Source organism: Artemia franciscana, chromosome 16 (assembly GCF_032884065.1).
Source record: "Artemia franciscana chromosome 16, ASM3288406v1, whole genome shotgun sequence".
Lineage (NCBI taxonomy): Eukaryota > Metazoa > Arthropoda > Branchiopoda > Anostraca > Artemiidae > Artemia > Artemia franciscana.
Genome location: NC_088878.1, coordinates 10137936 through 10157259, shown reverse-complemented (window position 1 = coordinate 10157259; position 19324 = coordinate 10137936). Strand labels below are relative to the sequence as shown.

Genomic DNA, 19324 nt, shown 5'->3' with positions numbered 1-19324 from the left:
ATATAATTCCCCCCACTACTTTCTTGAGGCAGGATGTATATCTCCAAAAGTTCAAATTTTACTTTTTCTCCTAAGAGCAACGGACATCCGAAAGAATTTTTTTTTCATCCAGTACCTCTTGTTTTTTTTTTACTTTTGAAACTTTACATTGGAAAACTTAGATAAGCCACTCAAATCTTTCATTCATATATATTGCACTGGTTACATTATTAATTGCCTTTGCTTCTAATAACTCACATTCCTTCTCAGTCAGGTGTTTCTAAAGTGCACTTACATATATATGTACAATAGCTTGGACATGGGGCTTGCATCAAGACTTTTGGATGAATATCGAAACTTAATAATATTTTTAACGTTTCATACCCCTACGTTCAATGGTTGGTATTACATAGAAATAGGGTATTATATTTTATAAAATAGCACACAGAATAATACTGATTAAATTTTCACTGAAAAAAATTAAATAAAATTACCAAACAGTTACAAACTACAAGAAAACATGAAGCTATTAAAATAAAACAAATATAAGCATCTAAAACCGTACAAAGGTTCGAACCACTTTCCTAAAAATTCCAAAAGACAACAATTGATTTCTTTTTCGCTATTGAATCGCCACTGGAAAAACATATAAAAGAGCATTTTTTTAGGTCAGCCCCTTCCCCTGTAATAGCTCAAGAAAGGTACTTTTCTTAATTTTACAACTTAATTATATTATCATCAAACAAGCATAGAGATAGTTTCCAGGGCACTTCCTTCTTCATGTAATAACTGTAAAAAAAAGGTACTTTGTGGTATTTTACCCTAGCCCCCTTGAACAAAAATTATAAGTATGGCCCAATTAAACTTCAAAAGAATTCGGAAAATTTTTTAGAGTTGTTTAAGCAATTCAGAGCTATTTTGTGAAGCGATTTAAGCTTCATTGCCAGTAATAAAAAAAGCACAAAACATCCTATCAGAGCCACCTTTTTTCGCGGTCTGGCAAATCGAAAAATTCTGGCACTTTGTTTTTACCCCCCATGGAAAAAATATCATTAAGTGTAATTATGTCCAAACAAAATGTGTTGCCCTAATCGTTATCTCTGTTGAAAAAATGAATATTCATTATTATATAATTGTTTTCTGGAATAATGAATTTCATGAAAAATCATGTTACCAATTTTTATCGACTTTTGTAACTGTTTTCGACTGTTTTGAGATTTTGTAACGACTGTTAATCAGAAGATAATGTAATAATAAACAAATCAAAACGTAATTTAAAAATAATAATATAACACACCACAACTGAAGAAACTTTACCATGGTTTACAAATTAAATGATTAACAGTGTTGGTAAATTACGATTTTGTGCTTGTTCTGTGAGGCTAAATTGTTTTCAGTTATATTTTACTGTTCGCAGTCTTATTTGAATTCGAAGTTAAGGGCATAACATAGGCCAGTTGTTACTAGTTCTTGAAAGATTTCGATTTGATAAGTTGTTTAACAAACAACTATTAGCATAAATATAAAGTGGGCACATTAAAAAAAAGAATATACTGGCGTTTTAAATAACTAAAATACTATTGAAAGCTTTGGTTTAATTTTTCCCATCAAAATGTGGATTGTCGGCTTTTAAACCCTTTAGTTATTTTATAACTAATTCAGGACAAAGCAAATGATTCTCAAACTCCCCTCTGCTTATAAAAACAGGAAATAACGACACTAATAAAACGAAATACCAAGATTTCAAGTAATGGTTGACTGAGATTCAAAACATCAAAAAAATATCTTTAATTTAAAAGCTGCCACTATTCAAAATGTCAAAAATATCTCCAATTTAAAAGCTGCCACTATTCAAAATGTCAAAAATATCTCCAATTTAAAAGCTGCTACTATTCAAAATGTCAAAAATATCTCCAATTTAAAAGCTGCCACTATTCAAAATGTCAAAAATATCTCCAATTTAAAAGCTGCTACTATTCAAAATGTCAAAAATATCTCCAATTTAAAAGCTACCACTATTCAAAATGTCAAAAATATCTCCAATTTAAAAACTTCAATGACGACATCTATTGTTTCATACTTCGTGATTGTTTGTTTTTCTTCGGAAACTGAGATCAGTCACTTGCTGCTACATTAATTTTGAAAAAATTCCAAGAAACTCAAAACATTAGATGGCGATGGAGTTTTTTTCCAACTAGTGCCAATTCCAATTTAAGTTAGTTATCCATACTATTTGGGTTAAATCTTGAATTTTCGAGTTACACTTTTTAATTCGACTTAAAGAAAAACATATATAACAAGGTTAAGATTCAAAACATTTATAAAATGTAAAAAAAAGGCTTCCGTATTGTAAACCAGGTTCTTTTGTACATATATCTTTACTGCTGGATGAACAAACTAAACTTCTGCTCTTTACAAACAATAGCTATATTTAGAAATAGGCCAAAGTATCGGAAAATAATTAATTAAATTATAAAAAGTTATCAGTATAGAAAGTGTCACCATTCCTAAACACTGCCATTTCAAAAGGTAGTGCTCATAATTTTTAGACAAACGTTTTTTTCTTCTTTTTCTGATAAGTGCCTTTTATTTAATGTCTTTCCCTTTATTTTAGTCTAGCTAAGAACCTCAGTGCGTATAATTAATTCAGCAGCAGTGAATTCAGTTTATCCATGATCTTCTAACATCAATTAAAGTCTTAAATAGACAACAGTGCAAGCAAGAGGTCAACATTATGAATAAAACTACCGATTTCTTAGTAAGGTAAATGCTTCATTATCAATTTATAGTGTCCTAATAAATTACATAGCCAAATAGAAGAAGTTTTTTATTGGGGTCTAGTCAACAATAATAAAAAAAATATGTTTTTCAAATTTCGAATGTTTTCATACTTTATTTTAAGTTTTAGAATGTTTTCAAACGTGCTCAGTTTCAGAATAGGCTTAATTGTGTTTATACATATTTTTCTCGGCAAAAACAGTAAAAATAAAACCTAATTACAATCTAAAATTTCAGAAAAAATTTATAAAGTTGGTTTTTCCCAGGAGCACCAAAGCAGTTATACCTCGTGATTAGGTCCCATCTAGTATACTGTCACGAACAAAAGTCAAATCATCCCTCTTCGAACCTCGAGATTGTCATAAACGGTTTTCTAAGCTATTCCCATTCACAGAATCAGCAGGGTAATGAAGACCAACATAAACAATTTCTAAGACCATACTGGCTAAGCGTGGCAAGATGAGAAAAAACTAAAGAAGAAAAAACGAGGATTTTTCTAGCCAGTGAAATTACTGGCTGGATTCTATTTATTTTAGGGGTTGTTTTTTATGGCTTGCTTTTGGTGATTTTGTTTTTACGACCTTTTATCATTCTTCTAACTTTACACTTCGGCTGAGCGGGCGAAATATTTGCATTACATTTTCTTCTTTCACTGGCTGGAAATATCCTCGTTTTTTCTTCTTCAGTTTTTTCTGATCTAAATCAAAATGTTGAAAGTGTGTTTGAGCCCTGTTGATGCTTCCTTTGCCAATAGCTCAGCAAACAATTTTAGGCAATCATCTTACAAGTGTGAAAACTGTCAGATAGGACCTTTAGGCATAAAAGTGACAATGCTATATTTTATGTGAAAACCGGGTTGATGGGTATTGCAGCAACGAGAAAACTTCTGTTGTGTCGTAATAATAGCTAAAAGAAATACATTTTTCCTAAATACTGTTCCAAAGATATTTACTGATCAATTACGCATGTTAATGCTTTAAATAAAAAAAAGAACAAAAAGAGCTGAAATGCGAAAAAATACTGGCTAGGAATAATCGATAGTTTTGTTGTTGTTTTTTTTTTTACAAAAAAAAAACTCTCAGAAGCCCTCGCTAAACCGTGGGTATTCAGAGGTACTGGCAAAAAAATCTTTAGCCGAGTCCTTAACGAAACCAAATAGAACACAAATAAGCCTAAACTAAGGAACTTTAGATGTAGGTCTTTGTTATAGGAATGACTTCACAGAAAAATCATAATTAAAACCAGGCTAAACAACTGGGAATTTCGAATAAGTTCGTAAGGTCATTAGAAATCGGACTGCTAAAATACTAGTTTCCGAATCAGATACAGATCTGAATGACGCTAAGAACTTCACATCTTAATGCTCTGGCATTGTCAAACATAGAAGGTCTCTTGGCAGTATAAATTCCTTTGTGACAATACAAGGACAGTTTCTGATATCAATTTCCAGAAATACTTCTTTGCAAAAGTCTTTGAAGAAACTCAATCACTTTATTCTTTCTACTGGATGTTTGTAATAGCTTTTTTACATTAAGAAGAAACCAAAGGGTTTTTCTTATACATTACAGACATGATCTCTCTCAAATTTATTTGCGGCTAATATATGACAAGAATTGAGATCTGTACATTACTGATGGCCAATGAGATTCTCGCAAACAAAAACTATTCAAGAAAAATTTTTGGAGTATAGTTAACAACCGTACATCTTTCACTTACTGTGTGTTTTCACGTGCCTTTTTACATTCGAAAGGGAAGTAAAGGCTTTTTGACATACATCACACGTATATGGTCTCTCGCCAGTATGTGTCCGTGTATGGCATTTCAACGATGTCCGTTGAGAAAAGGTCTTCTCGCAGAATTGACAACGGTATGGTTTTTCACCAGTATGGACCCTCATGTGAGTATCCAAAGTTTTAGGATGAGCATAGGAATTGTTACATATTTTACAATGAAAAGATTTTACATCAGTATGGTTTTTCTTTATATGTTTTCTTAAGTGGGCAAGAAAAGAAAAAGCTTTGTCGCAAGAATCACATTTGTAATTATCACCGTTGTGTATTAACATGTGAACAAGCATGTTTTTTTCTGTAGTAAACAATCGACCACATTTAGGGCATCTATACGGTTTCACAGTAGTTTGACTATTCAATGGATTGGACGGAAGTGTAAAAGTATAACACCTGTAAAGTCTCTCAGAATCGTGAGCTTTTCCGTCATGAATTATATTGTGACGAGCCAGCTCTGACTTCTGAGCGAAACTAATCTTGCATTCCTCGCATTCGTAGGGTAGTTCTTCCGAGCTGTCGGAGCATTTTATGGATGAAGATGTTTCCAACTTAATGCGCTCACAAATAAAATTTTTAATTTCCACATCGGTTTCTTTTTTTATGCACATAATAACTGAACTATTTTTCCTACAAGATTGATGATCTTGTAGGTCACTATCCATGCTAGGTTGTGGTTTTGTAAATGTACTGGGTAAATTGATTCCCCACGGCCCTTCACAGTTTTCCAAGGGTTGGTGAGTGAAAGATGACGCAGCATTTTCTACATCTGAAATTAAAATAGAGGATTTTGACAAATAAAGTTATTAGCGTAATATAATGATTGCAAGTACAATGTCGCACCTGAGCTCATTCCAGACAAACGAACAGACCCCTTCCTCAAATAATTTTAAAAGTAAAGTTGAAAATATGGGGGAATAAAAACGTTGGCATAGATATATTGATTTAATCCTCTGGCTTCCCATGTAAAAAAAAAATCTTAGACTTATTGATTTAACAGTTATGTCTGCAGTTCCCGATGTGCCTTCGAGTAAAAACTTCATGAAAATTTCAGAAGATTCAACAGTCATCTGAAACGTCGACATTTAGATATTTAATGATACCTAGAATTTAGGAATAAAAACAAATACAAGAACATATAGGATTAAAACCTGCTTTTGATGTTCGAAATGTCTCCTTTACAAATAAAGACAATGCTACATGATAATTTCAAGACATGAAATACATTTAAATTACTGTTAAAAGAATTCCTTATCTAATCCCTTTTGATTTCCGAAATACTTTTGATTTGGTGGGGGAAGGGGTATTCAGCATTCCTTTCCTTGTATAACCATATCCTAATATTCCGATACATCAGCAATTTCAGGGCAAATATCTTCCAAGCGATCAACTTGTCACTTTTCATGGTCGACACGTCACAAAGTGTGACATAATAATACGCATCATATAGCAATTGCAAAGAAGGTTATAGCGAAACTCATAATTTTCGCTATAGCCTATTCTCTTGTAACAAGGCATTCAGGGAAATAGCATATACTTTATTTTCATTGTGCTTTAATAGCGGACTTTAATAGCTTTAATAGTGCAATAAGTGATACATTCCCCTTTAATTTTGTTTAGACTCGAACGCTAGAAAAACCGGACAGAAGCAATTTTGAAAAAGAATTGTCTAGTACACTACTTGGTTAAGCAAAGTCAAACATAACATAAACTATAAATATTATATTATAAATATAAATATATATATAAATATAATATAATATTATATAACATAAACTATTTTTGGGACTTAAAATCCCGAGACATCCCTGTTGAAACCATAAAAGGATCTTTGGGACTCCTTAAAAATGATATTTTTAATTTTTACCTCAATGCAAGAAACTAGCTGTCTTAAACAAATTTAAATATTTGACATTATTTTAGTTTCATTCAGCACTCCAGGTGAAAGGTTATAAAAAAAACCGACTGTACTACTTATATTTGTCAAGAGTTACTCAAAGAAAGGCATTCGCTAATTTGGCTATTTTTTAACAAATAGAGCGTATTATACTAAATGGAGATTTTCAAATAACCCCTCGCCCGTAATACCGTCAATTGCTATTTAGAGAGTTGAACAGAAAGCAAAATGATTGATTTCACAGGTATTGAAGGAATAATAGATAGGTAATATAGATAGGTATTTAAGATATTTAAGATAAATTATAGATAGGTATTTAAGAAATTATAAACAAGTGAAAAACTAATCTATTTATCAGAAGATACTCCACTAGTATCGATTTATCGGTATCGATTCAAGCTAGTATCGATTCAAACTAATCGATTTATCAGAAGATACACCACTGGAAAATAGTTTTAATCGTAAATTCATCATTGGAAAATAGTTTCAATCGTAAATTCATCACTGGAAAATAGTTTTAATCGTAAATTCATCACTGGAAAATAGTTATAATTGTAAACAATTATCGAAATTCTGGCTCTCAGTTGCTGATAACTATTTTTGCCTGTGTGATGAGGCTATAAAATTCCCCCCAACCCTCTTTACTAGCTCATATCTATGTGAGGCCGGATTTTCGGCTATGGTTTACATTGAAACTAAGAACAGGTATAAACTGGACATTTCAAACTCACTACGATAAAAAGCAACTAAAATTGAAATTGATGCTGAAATTGCAATGAAGAAAAATCGGAAACAAAATGCATTCTTTCCATTGAAATAAGGTAAAAAAAAACTTGCAGGCGTAGTTGTGTAAGTAATAAAACAAATTATTTAATTTGTGTATCTTATTTCAAGTCTTTCATATATTGGTAACACGACCCGCTCAATATTCGCGACCCGCTCAATATTCGCTCGCGACCCACTGGTGAGTCGCGAGTAACAGTTTGAGAACCACTGCAGTAAAGGATTGGAATTTGATATCTCTAATAAAACCATGGTTAAATAGTAACATATGAGTTTCGAGATGTCGGTATTACGGTAGACACCGCAATAAGTCTTGTAACGGTAGGAATTATGGGTAGCAATATTATTACGTTAGAATTGGGTTAAAATAAAGCGTAGTGTGTGTTTTAAAAGTAAATCGGTTACCATAATGTGGTTCAGAGTATATTTACCACTTGAAAAGTGGGTTATATTTTTTTCAGTTTATATACTCCCATATTCTAGCAGTTATTCTATCAGAAACGTAGGTTTAATTTCGGTTTGGTTTATATTCGCTTAAAGAAAATTTGCTCCCGATTTGTTTTGTGTTTTTAGAAATTTCAATAGTCATAGTTTCATAGGTCGTCATATTTGGATCAAGATATGAATGTCTATACGGATGATAATCTAGAAGAGGAAAAGAATTTTCAAGAATGAGAATCTCTCCCTCGCCAGAAAAGTAAAGACAATCTCCAGTAAGAATAGATGGGGTAGAAAAAATAGTATGGTAGAAGTAACCCCAGAAATTAGGGTTACTTTTACTTTGACAGTTTTTCTTGTCAGTAGGTCTATTTTGTCGGTCCTGAGTACATGTGATAAATCTTCCTACACCATCAATACTATATTGCTGGTTTTTAATTGCTCATAGCTACTAAATCATGTAAAATGATGGTTTTTCAGGAATATGTAAAATATAGTTAAATAAATGTGCTAATTACGTTATCACACTTAATTAAATATTTCACTTTTATTTTATTAGATAATAAACACTTATTTTAATTATATATACATATATATATATATATATATATATATATATATATATATATATATATATATATATATATATATATATATATATATAAATATATATATATAACTAATTGCACATTTTAGAAATTTGTTGTTCATTGTTTTGCACAAAGGCCTGAAGATGGATGAAAAGTTTTCGACTCCTTTAAATTATTGTAAATTCTTCATGCTTGTCACCTCTGAAAAATAAGGAAAAGATACACGCGAAAAAATAGGTATTATCATAGACAGTTTCTCGATTGTTTGATTATCTTGACAGCCTCTACGCCAAAAAAACATACCTTCGCACATATCAGGTGATTCGGGCTCTCTCTTAATATGTGTGCCAAAACAAACAGAAATGGCTTCGGGAATATCTTTTTGTTTAAATGACATAGTAGGATTTGTACTACTAAAAGTTAAATTGTTGTTAGCTGGCAGCCCATCTTGTATACCTGAAACAACAAAATACATAAATATAATTATAAAAGTTCAAAAAAATAAATCGTATAAACAGTTATCTCTTATAACCACAATTCAGACATGTGACCAAAAGAACTTTGGATCAATACACGCCCCCACTGTCTTCAGATATTTAAGTCTTCACACAGTTCCTTACATTTCCCCTTTTAGGTCGTTACTTCTCCCCCCCCCCTTCTCTCTCTCTCTCTCTTTCTCTCTTCTCTCTCTCTCTCTCTCTCTCTCTCTCTCTCTCTCTCTCTCTCTCTCTCTCTCTCTCTCTCTCTCTCTCTCTCTCTCTCTCTCTCCTCTCTCTCTCTCCTCTCTCTCTCTCTCTCTCTCCTCTCTCTCTCTCCTCTCTCTCTCTCTCTCTCTCTTCATTCAGTAAATAAACACTTGCAACTACTGGATATATTTGTTGCCCACCAAAGAGTAAACTAAAGAGACAAAATTTAGCGTGAAGAGCATAATCTCTTAAAGCCCCATCTGTAGGATAATCTTTTTCAACTTAAGTTTTATATTGCTCTTTAGTTTTATTATAAATACGTTCTTTCAATTTCTGGTAATTTCATATAACATAACATATAGATCTATAACGTATTTTATAGTATACCCAATTTCTTATATTCCAATTCTTATTTACACTAAGGCTTGATGAGTGGCAACGGAGGGACCAGAAGCAGAGACGCAGTTAAGAGGGGAGGGGGACCGTGTGCCAACGCCATAGAACTTCGGGCGTCTTATTTTACCTTATGTCTCTGCATATGTCAGTATACCGGCCAATTTTCTCTGCCCATTCTCCCCCCCCCCAAGCTCAAACCAAAGCTTTGACCCTGACCAGTAATCAGTAATTTATTTTCTCTCATTAAGTTTAATAAAAAGACAAGAAAAAAAGGCCATTAACTGGATTGCTTTTCCCCTTGTCACGGATGTAAAATTGGAAGGTATAAAATTTCTGACATTAACGCTGAATATTGAATTACTTTTCAATTAAAATACTGTTTTTCCCTTTTGTAGAGCTAGAAAAGGGATAAGGTTACAATTACATTTGCATTCTACCTTTTGAGCTTACCAACTCGGGAACAAATAAGAAAAAAAGCTAACAATACAATAAGAAAAGAAACAATAACACAACCAGAGTATTTTTTTTTTAAATGACGTGAGCCTTTGAATTGCTACTCCTTGATTTCATTTTATTCAAAATAATACTATACAATAAATATACAAGTCCTATGAAATACTAATGGAAACTACAAAAATATGGCAAAGTTTTAGCTGTCTAACCTAGGTTTGACCCAAGATTATTCAGGCAGAAAGGAAACTCTTACTTTCAAAATCGTATATTTTATTGAATTTAAGATATGTCAAATTCAAAAAAAATTTTCAATGACAAAGTTTTTTGCTTTGTACAAACATAAAATTTCCGGTCTGAGATAGGGATAATCAAAGATGACTCACTGATTTTTCATTTTGTGATATGACAGCTCTTCTGACAAACCTTGCCCGTGGGTTCGACCAGCTCTGGAGAACCTCAACACCAGTTTTGAATACTCTGTGAATCATTGAGACCATTCCTAAACAATTTTGCGCAACAACTCTTAATTTCTGGTTTTTGCTGAAAAGTTCTATCAGTGGATTCAATTGAAAGGAAATAACTATTATTGTATTTTCACAAACAAATACTTATTTTGGTGTTTTAAAAAAAGCTGGATGAAACAACACGATTGACACCCTAGATTTTGAAAAAAAAACATTCTGACCCCCCCCCCTCTTCACGATTTGTTCGACCATAAATTGGAAATTTGACTCTTCCAAATATCAAGAGCAATCCCGGCGCAAAGATAGATACACATACTTTCAACTTGCTAATATAAATAGACTAAGTGTACGGAAGAGACCCCAGTCATAATGAGTAGCTAAATAAATTAGGAATTGCAGGAAAAAGTAGAAAAAGTAAAAAAATGGACTAAATAGCATTGATAATGGAATAAAAAAAGTCATTAAATGTAGTATTATAAGGGTACAATCACAAATATTGATTACTACGAGGGAGCTTCTCTGTACCATAAGACCATCTTGCCACATATCATATCATTTCATATTATGCAACTTCCGAGATTCTCAGATATGATGTCTTAGAACCTTAGTTATAATGCCAAATTTATAAGTTTCGGAAACGTCAAAGAGAAAGAGAGAAAGAGAGGGGGAGAGAGAAAGATGGAGGGAGATGTAGAGAAAAAAGCATAGCCAGAGGGAAAGGGGACGGAATTGAATTTCGTATTATTTAAAGGTTCAGATCCTAAAGATTTACAATCCTTCGTAATTTGCATGGCTTGCGTTTATCCCCCGCGGAAAATAGCCCTAGTGGAAAAAAATAGCCCCCCCCCCCATGCGGCTGATTGGTCTTCAATCACTCTTAACTTAAGAGAAAAGGACTTGAAGCCTAGTTTCCAATCCGATGAGCATCCTCCCAAGTTTCAGCGACCACGAGGTGGAGATGTGGATGAGAAAGGGACAGTCCCCCTCCTATATAGACTAAATTCAGCTCAGTTTAAGGTTTAATGTTACTCTTTACTTTCATAATAGCAGCGTAAACCAGAAATATTCCCGAGATCTTATGGGAGTAGATATAAATTTAATATTTTTGAAGCGTTTTTTTACAGTTTCTTTTGTACCCGCCCAAACAAAAATCCTGGTTTCGGCTCTGGGGATCATTAATCATATTCTAACTCCACCCTCCCCTCGTCTCTCCCTTAGAACTAATTCTGCATTTATCTGATGGCTCAATGAGACCCTCAAGTAAAAGTTTTGGCACCATTTGAGATACCTCCCCCCTTCCAAACTATAAGATAATCATAAAACCCCATAGTAGAAGTTTAAGGACATAATTTTTGGGATATTTCCATTGCTTATAGATAGTATTTGTTATTGGAAAACATACGGACGTTTTCAGAGGGGGGGGGGGGCTTCTGCAGGGAGATTTTCATGGAGAATTTTCAGTGGGAAGTAAATTTTCGGGAATAATTTCTTTTCAGTGATGATGTTTTTTTCGGGGGATATTTCTCGCACGGGGGAGGGGGTATTTTCTGGGGTAACATTTTCCAGGGGGGTTGTTCCATGGGGGGATATTTTTAACGTGAAGTATTTTCAGGGAGAGCTAAACCTTTAGAACCTTAAAATAACATGTCAAATAATTGTCTAAAGTATCCAAATATCACACTAAATTCTCGATAACCATCGGCCTTTTTTGACGTAATTCATTAAATGGTTGAAGAAAGCTTGGGATTGACAAGAAAAACAACGATGGTTAAGTAATTCAAAAGAAAAAAGATTGTGCTATAGATTGACAAGAAATTTACTTTTTTGTGGCAGTTCTTCTCTATTAAGTTAAAAAGGTTACAAAATAATCTTATATTAAATTAGAAGTAATTTTCTACTGAGTTAAAAGCATTTAATAGAAAAGATCAACTAATAAATGACTGAGTTGAGTTACAACACTAAATAACAAAACATCAACACAAGGACAATCCCGTTTGTGAAAGCCTCACTAAGAGGAGGATAGGCGAAACAAGGTTTACAGTGACTCAGTCAGGGCATCACTCAGTCAGTCAGTCACGGCCCTGACTACGGGGAATGAGGGATTTGAAAAACTATTCTGACATTAGTAAACATTAAAATTGCGATTATCCATTAGGCTTGTAAACCATTCACTTAAAAACTTGCACCTGGAAAACATACCTTTCATATTGAAAGGTGGTGACTCCGTTTCCCAGAGACTGGAATCAGGTTCAACGGATTTAAACATATGTAGAGGCATTGTTGCAGAAATATTTTCTAATGGTTCTTGCTTAATTGCCAAAAAAGAGTTAGCAGTTCCCAAAAGATAATCAGTTTGAGGATCAATCAATTCATCCTTGATTTCTGAAAAGATAGAATTAAATTAGCATCTCTTTGAAACCCATTTTTTTTTATTATTTATAAGTTGTTCTCTGTAATATGGCTGAATTTTTCCAATAGGGCACGTTGGAATTTTTTTCGAGCGAGGGGCCACCTACTTTCAGAGACCACGTAGACCAGGATGCTCGTGCCATTTGCGGGATAAAACTGTGCCAAGCGTGACTGCACGTATTTTACACGTGGTGGTCCGAGGTGTATACCAGATGGCAGAAAGTGGGAAACCCATTGCTTCTAAGTAAATATAATAAGTATATAGAATTTTGCAGTGATTGACTAAACTTTAAGTCGTTTTGTACACACAGTAGGTATAGAGTCAGAAATTAGTCAGGGAGCTACATGAGAAAAATGTTGATATTTAAGTATTTGGGTGATCACCAAGCAGCAGAAGGTTTGATAATGCAATCTGATGTAATCAATCATGCTGAAAATCAAAGTTATTAGAGTCGACAAATGGGTGATACATCCCCATTTCTTCAGATTCCCTACAATTCGATCTTAACTGACAAAGATTCCCTGAAAATTAATAATTAATTCTAAACTAACAATAATTAGTCAAATTAAAGGAAATTGCAAAAGTTCAACATTTTTTTCCCAAAATTGCTTTATCTCTTGCTGTTCAACTCTAATTTCAAAAAATCGGCAAAAATATAACATATTTTATTACGTTCTGGGGAAAATGCTGATCCACCTTGACAATTTGCCTTTATGAGGTGTATTTTCTATTAATTGACTAGGTAAAAAATTAATCGTTCTACAAAATAAGTGATATAGAAACTATGTAACCCCTTTCATTTTTGAACTATTAGTGATTACCCATCACGAATACGCCTGTCTCATTGGATCTCCGTGACTTGGCTGAATAGAAAAACTGTCAAAGGAATAGAATCTAGGAAAAAGCCTCTTGTTGCTACTTGAACGGAGCCTGATGCAAGAGATATAATTACTGAGGGCAAGTTTTACGTGTGAAACTTAAGAAATAATGGAAATTTCAGAAATAGAGTTTTCAAAAATTCCAAAATTGAATGGAAACTCTTCCCTGTCATCTTAAAATCTTATTCAGCCAGGAAAGTGTGGTAAGATTTACCTATTGCAAAACATGCATGTGACTTCAAAATGCGGACAGTGGTTCCACACTCACCCTCTAGCCCGGCAGTAGTGGAGGAACCCATTAAAGCTTTCAAGAAAACGGTTAGACAACTAGGTTAGAGAAAAAGGTTGTCACAGGCGACCAGGCTGTATATAAAACTGTTCATGCTGTGGGAGCAAACAAATCAGGCTGCATATTCTGACGTTGTCTTCAGAAAGGATGATCTCAATTTTTGAATGAAGTTATAGGTATGATTGGTTATGTAATGACTTGCTCTGCATTAAAAGAACTATCTATGAGGCTAGAATCCTACTAGGAGGAACCACAAACAAAGCGATGAGTGTAAAACCATATTGTAAATCCCTTGCTGCCCATACCCTAATTCTCGAGGCTATATCTCTTCTGTACTGGGAACCTTTTGAAGATTTTTGCATTGAGTCAAATGATTTATCGTGTATTACTATTTTCAATGAAATTGGAGGCTTGCCATAGAACTTGAAAATATCAAAAAAGGATACTCCCATTGATGAGAAAATTAAGTGTCTTAAATAAAAACCTGCCACATCATCGCCGTGGCTGGAATTGAGAATTCCTGTATTTGTTCAAAACCGACAAGTTTTGGGAACCATAAATACGAGTTACCCTCACAGTACATCCGACATTCTGCAATGGATTGTTCATAATGATAAACTTGTGAAGTGGACTTGAACTCTTCATTTTTGTGCCTCAGGCTCAGCTTAATTCAGCGAGGAGCTATGTATTGTATCTCAAAGTGAGTTCGACACTGCTTACCACGAAGATCACCCTTCCTGTAACAGCACAAAAATTTGCTAATGTGAAGTATGATCTGGAATCCAGGTTCAACCCGATGCAGTGATGAAGAATCGCTGAATATTCTTGCTCTTGATAAAATCAATATTGAGCTCGCTGACATTCGCCTCGTTGTACGAGCTATTGGAAACAGAGTACTTGAGTAATGGATATAAAGCTGTCTTTAGCAAAGTCAAGGTCATGAGTAATGAGGTGGTGAAATGAAAAAAAAAAAAATAATCGAACTTTTAATGCTGTGAACAGTTCCGTCAATTCTGAACTTTAAACTGCCAAAAGATATTGGTGAGTGTTGACATTACTAGCAGAGCAGGGCTTCACCATCTGACGAATTTTGTTTCATGAGCTTCTCCTATGTGAAACTTCTATATTTGAAAAAAGTACCATTTCTGGGAAGATTGTAGGTCAGTCAAGAACCAAGTCAACTCTTTTGGAGTATTTGGAAACAAAAAGTAATTTGAATGAGTGGCCTGTTACCGTGGAAATTATCAGAGAATCGATCCAATCAAAGAAGGTAAACTTAATACCGTACATCAACAGCCACTGACAGCTGAGAAACCAGAGCCATGCAAAATAACCGTCTCTACTTGTGTCTTTAACAGTGATTTTAAAGAACTGCACGTCCTTGTAGATAGGTAAGATAGAATATTTAGATATTTTGCCATAGGAGGCTATATGATCTGGTTGAAGGACTGGGTGGTTGCCCCGAGCACGAGAATCTCCCTAAATATTTGCTGCATTTCCAGGTAGACACTCAAAACAAGATGATAGAAACTTGACACTATCAAATTCCAAGGCAAAAGAAAAATTATTAAACTTTCATTTCACAAATTTGAAAACTTACTTCTTGTGTTGCAAGCAGCTTTAAGGGTCTGCGTCTCTGAAGGCTTTAAAGACCCGAAGAAAATAGCGATGTTCCGCAGAATTGGAAGTATTGACACTCGCTTTGAACAACGTTTGAGCTGTACAAGAAGAAGCCGGATACTAAAGTTTATGTACACAAACTGCTAGAAAAGAGGTATCGGTATTGTATATGTCAATGCAAATGGTTTAGACATTCTTCTTCTTCTGCTTAATCATTATAAGCTATTACTAGGATACCACTCAGATTATAAAAAAACGGAAAGTTTATGGTCGATTCCGTGAGCTTTAGGGAATTCACTTTCTAGGAATTCACCAAACGATCTGTTTTTTTTTTTTTTCATCTGATTTTTTCGTACACTTCGGAGCTGTGATATAGTTGGTTTGGTAAATTTATAGCAAACCATATAACTGGCTTTCGTATAAAGTGAATATACCACTCGATGCCTTTTTTATGCTTTTTACGAATATAATAATCGCTTCTACCTTAAATTCAGATTTAAGCACTTTTTTAGCTCTTAAAAATCACGAATTTTCAAAAAATTATGACAGTACATATAACTGACTTACCAATAAAGTGAACATACCACTTAATGCCTTTTTTATGTTCTTTACGAATATAATAATCGCTTCTATCACAAATTCAAGTTTAAACACTTTTTAAGCTCTTAAAAAGGACGAATTTTCAATTAAAGTACGAGTTATCCGTCGTTTCCAACAAAATAATACACGTTTTCTCCGCGCCGTTTTCGACAAAATAATACTACATTTTCTCAGTGCTAAAATTATTTATAATAAGGTTAGTTTAGGTTAGGTAAGGTTAAAAAGTTTTCACTTTATACGATTTTATACTTATTTTCACTTTATACGAAAGCCTTATACGAAAGCACTTTATACGATTATGGTTTGCCATAAATTTACCGTGGGTTTTATGTTCTCTAAGTGAAAAAGAATTTTGGCTAAGGCTACCCAGAAATGGGGGGGATTGCAGGAATGGATTGCTTTACTTGTGGAAGAGGTAAAGAGGAGTAGGCTTGATCCTTCTGTGCAAGAAAACTTTCTTTATATTTACAGGGAAGTTATTTTTACCATCTGTGGTAAAAATTCAAACCTCCTTACCTCTATTTACGGCTTTTGAATATATTTATACCCTCCAAAGCGGGAGCTCAAATATTTGACACCATTTGACACTGACTTTGAATGCCATGCTAAACGACGAAAACCATAGTTTCTAGATCCCCTAGATGCCCAGTTGGACATTCCAGGATGGCAAGATTAGATCAATTGTGTCCACTCTTAAGGTGTTCGTAGGTAGTGTGGCCACTGAGTACTGATCGTTCACGCGGTGGACAGACAATTGTTCATGTGCGGGACGTACACCGTGCCATTGACTTTGTGGATGTGGTGGGAAATGTTACAATGCTTCTTTTATGCTATATAATTAACTTTTTTAGTTCAGTAGTTTTAAATTTTTTTTTCTATCGTAAATTAAGACTCAGGAGGAAAAATTTGACGTGGTGAGCTGGTATCTTTTTAAGTTTGTTTGTTAATATGTACATTGTGTGCAATAGCTAGCAGTTGCTTTTAGAAGCACTCATGAAATAATTTTTCGTTATTCGTCAAAGGCTTGAATGTTTGAGCGATTTTTTTTTTTTACGAAAGAAAATAATGAAATTGCGAGTTTCAATGTCATTAGCATTGCCGAGTGATCGTAGTCAGGGATATCGATTACAATACGCTGCATTATCATTGTTGCAAGTTTTTGGAAAACATTTTTTTAAAAAGCAAAAAAACATGACTTTTTCAAATTTGGAAGATTAGCACCATCCGGTTAAATATATAATACTCACATTCGTAATCAGCGCAATTGAGTACCTCATATTCCATAGTCAAACTTTCTGCTGCCTACTGATCACCTACTAGTCACATTTTTGCGAGTTACTCCCTGACAAAATAGAGATTCAGACGCGTATAAACTAACAGTAGAGAGTATACAGTCTCTGTTTAGATTTCTTTCAGACAAAATAACTTTTAAAGTATTCCCACTAGATTGGGATAGTCGATATTAGGTAGATGCAGCTAGTTATAAATAGTATCGACCAATTTAATCACCACCAATTTATTTCCAACTATTCTCTATTTATACTGCGTTTTCTTAACTTCTGTCAGAATTCTATTATAGAAGAGACTGTTGTTCCAGGCTTTCATTTAAAAAATTATACCTTATATCTCGACTCTCACTGACCAATCAAAAATTTTATTATTGAAAGTTGAACAAACTAGATAGAACAAACTAGTTGAACAAATAAAAAAAAAAGTTGAAAAGTTTCAACGAAAAGTTGAACAAACTAGAACAAACTAGACAAAATAGAAGAAACTGTTGTTCCAGGCTTTCATTTAAAAAAATTATACCTTATATCTCGACTCTCACTGACCAATCAAAAATTTTATTATTGAAAGTTGAACAAACTAGATAGAACAAACTAGTTGAACAAATAAAAAAAAAAGTTGAAAAGTTTCAACGAAAAGTTGAACAAACTAGAACAAACTAGACAAAATAGAAGAAACTGTTGTTCCAGGCTTTCATTTAAAAAATTATACCTTATATCTCGACTCTCACTGACCAATCAAAAATTTTATTATTGAAAGTTGAACAAACTAGATAGAACAAACTAGTTGAACAAATAAAAAAAAAGTTGAAAAGTTTCTACAAAAAGTTGAACAAACTAGAACAAACTAGACAAAATAGAAGAAACTGTTGTTCCAGGCTTTCATTTAAAAAATTATACCTTATATCTCGACTCTCACTGACCAATCAAAAATTTTATTATTGAAAGTTGAACAAACTAGATAGAACAAACTAGTTGAACAAATAAAAAAAAAAGTTGAAAAGTTTCAACGAAAAGTTGAACAAACTAGAACAAACTAGACAAAATAGAAGAAACTGTTGTTCCAGGCTTTCATTTAAAAAATTATACCTTATATCTCGACTCTCACTGACCAATCAAAAATTTTATTATTGAAAGTTGAACAAACTAGATAGAACAAACTAGTTGAACAAATAAAAAAAAAGTTGAAAAGTTTCTACAAAAAGTTGAACAAACTAGAACAAACTAGACAAAATAGAAGAGACTGTTGTTCCAGGCTTTCATTTAAAAAATTATACCTTATATCTCGACTCTCACTGACCAATCAAAAATTTTATTATTGAAAGTTGAACTCGAGAAATTACAAACGGCGTACATTATTCAATGTGTAATAGTGTGTAATTTTGATTTTATTGGCAAGTGTGATAATAATATGACTATATATATAATGACTATATATAATATGACATGGAAATAACGTAAACATCAATTATTATATCCCTGGGCTGGTGCATATATATATATATATATATATATATATATATATATATATATATATATATATATATATATATATATATATATATATACATATATGACTGAGAGCTCATATGCTTTTTGCATAGCAACGACTTTAAAATAATATGGGTCAAAGTTTCGTGACATTCTTATACTCGCTTTACTGTCTACATTGATTTCCCTGACTTAAGGTTGTTAATTGTACATTGCGGGGAGGGGGAAAGTAGCCTAATCTTATCCCCTGACCACCCTAATTTGCAAATATACAGCCCAAATTATAAAAATCGAATGCATTCTGGCACCCATTTGTCTTTGTGGCTATGTTGAAATTTCCTTACATATATATATTTCTCATTCACAAGTCCGCCTAAGGTCCAAAGAGACTATTCAGAGACATGGTCCTCTCTTCTAACCGTTAAACAGACCTCTCGTGACCTCTTGTGATTTTTTATTACCTTTATCAAATTACTACCTAGAGTAAGTGAGTAATTTCATT

At 33.3% G+C, this 19324-nt stretch overlaps 1 protein-coding gene across 7 annotated transcripts in view; it reads right to left on the bottom strand.

The window, feature by feature from the left end:
• Positions 1–3798: 3798 nt before the first annotated feature.
• LOC136037045 (zinc finger protein 184-like) overlaps positions 3799–19324 on the bottom strand; it is a 52599-nt gene continuing 37073 nt past the window's right edge. For 4 of the 7 annotated variants that reach the window (XM_065719463.1, XM_065719465.1, XM_065719466.1 and 1 more), the window contains 3 exons: positions 12448–12630; positions 8553–8705; positions 3799–5310 (listed from right to left, as the gene is read on the bottom strand). In XM_065719463.1, the coding sequence (XP_065575535.1) occupies positions 4466–5310; positions 8553–8705; positions 12448–12630 (1181 nt within the window). In that variant the 3' untranslated portion in view covers positions 3799–4465. Of the gene's footprint in view, positions 5311–8552; positions 8706–12447; positions 12631–15425; positions 15589–19324 lie in introns of all 7 variants that reach the window. The other 3 variants (XM_065719469.1, XM_065719467.1, XM_065719470.1) reach the window with 3 other exon arrangements.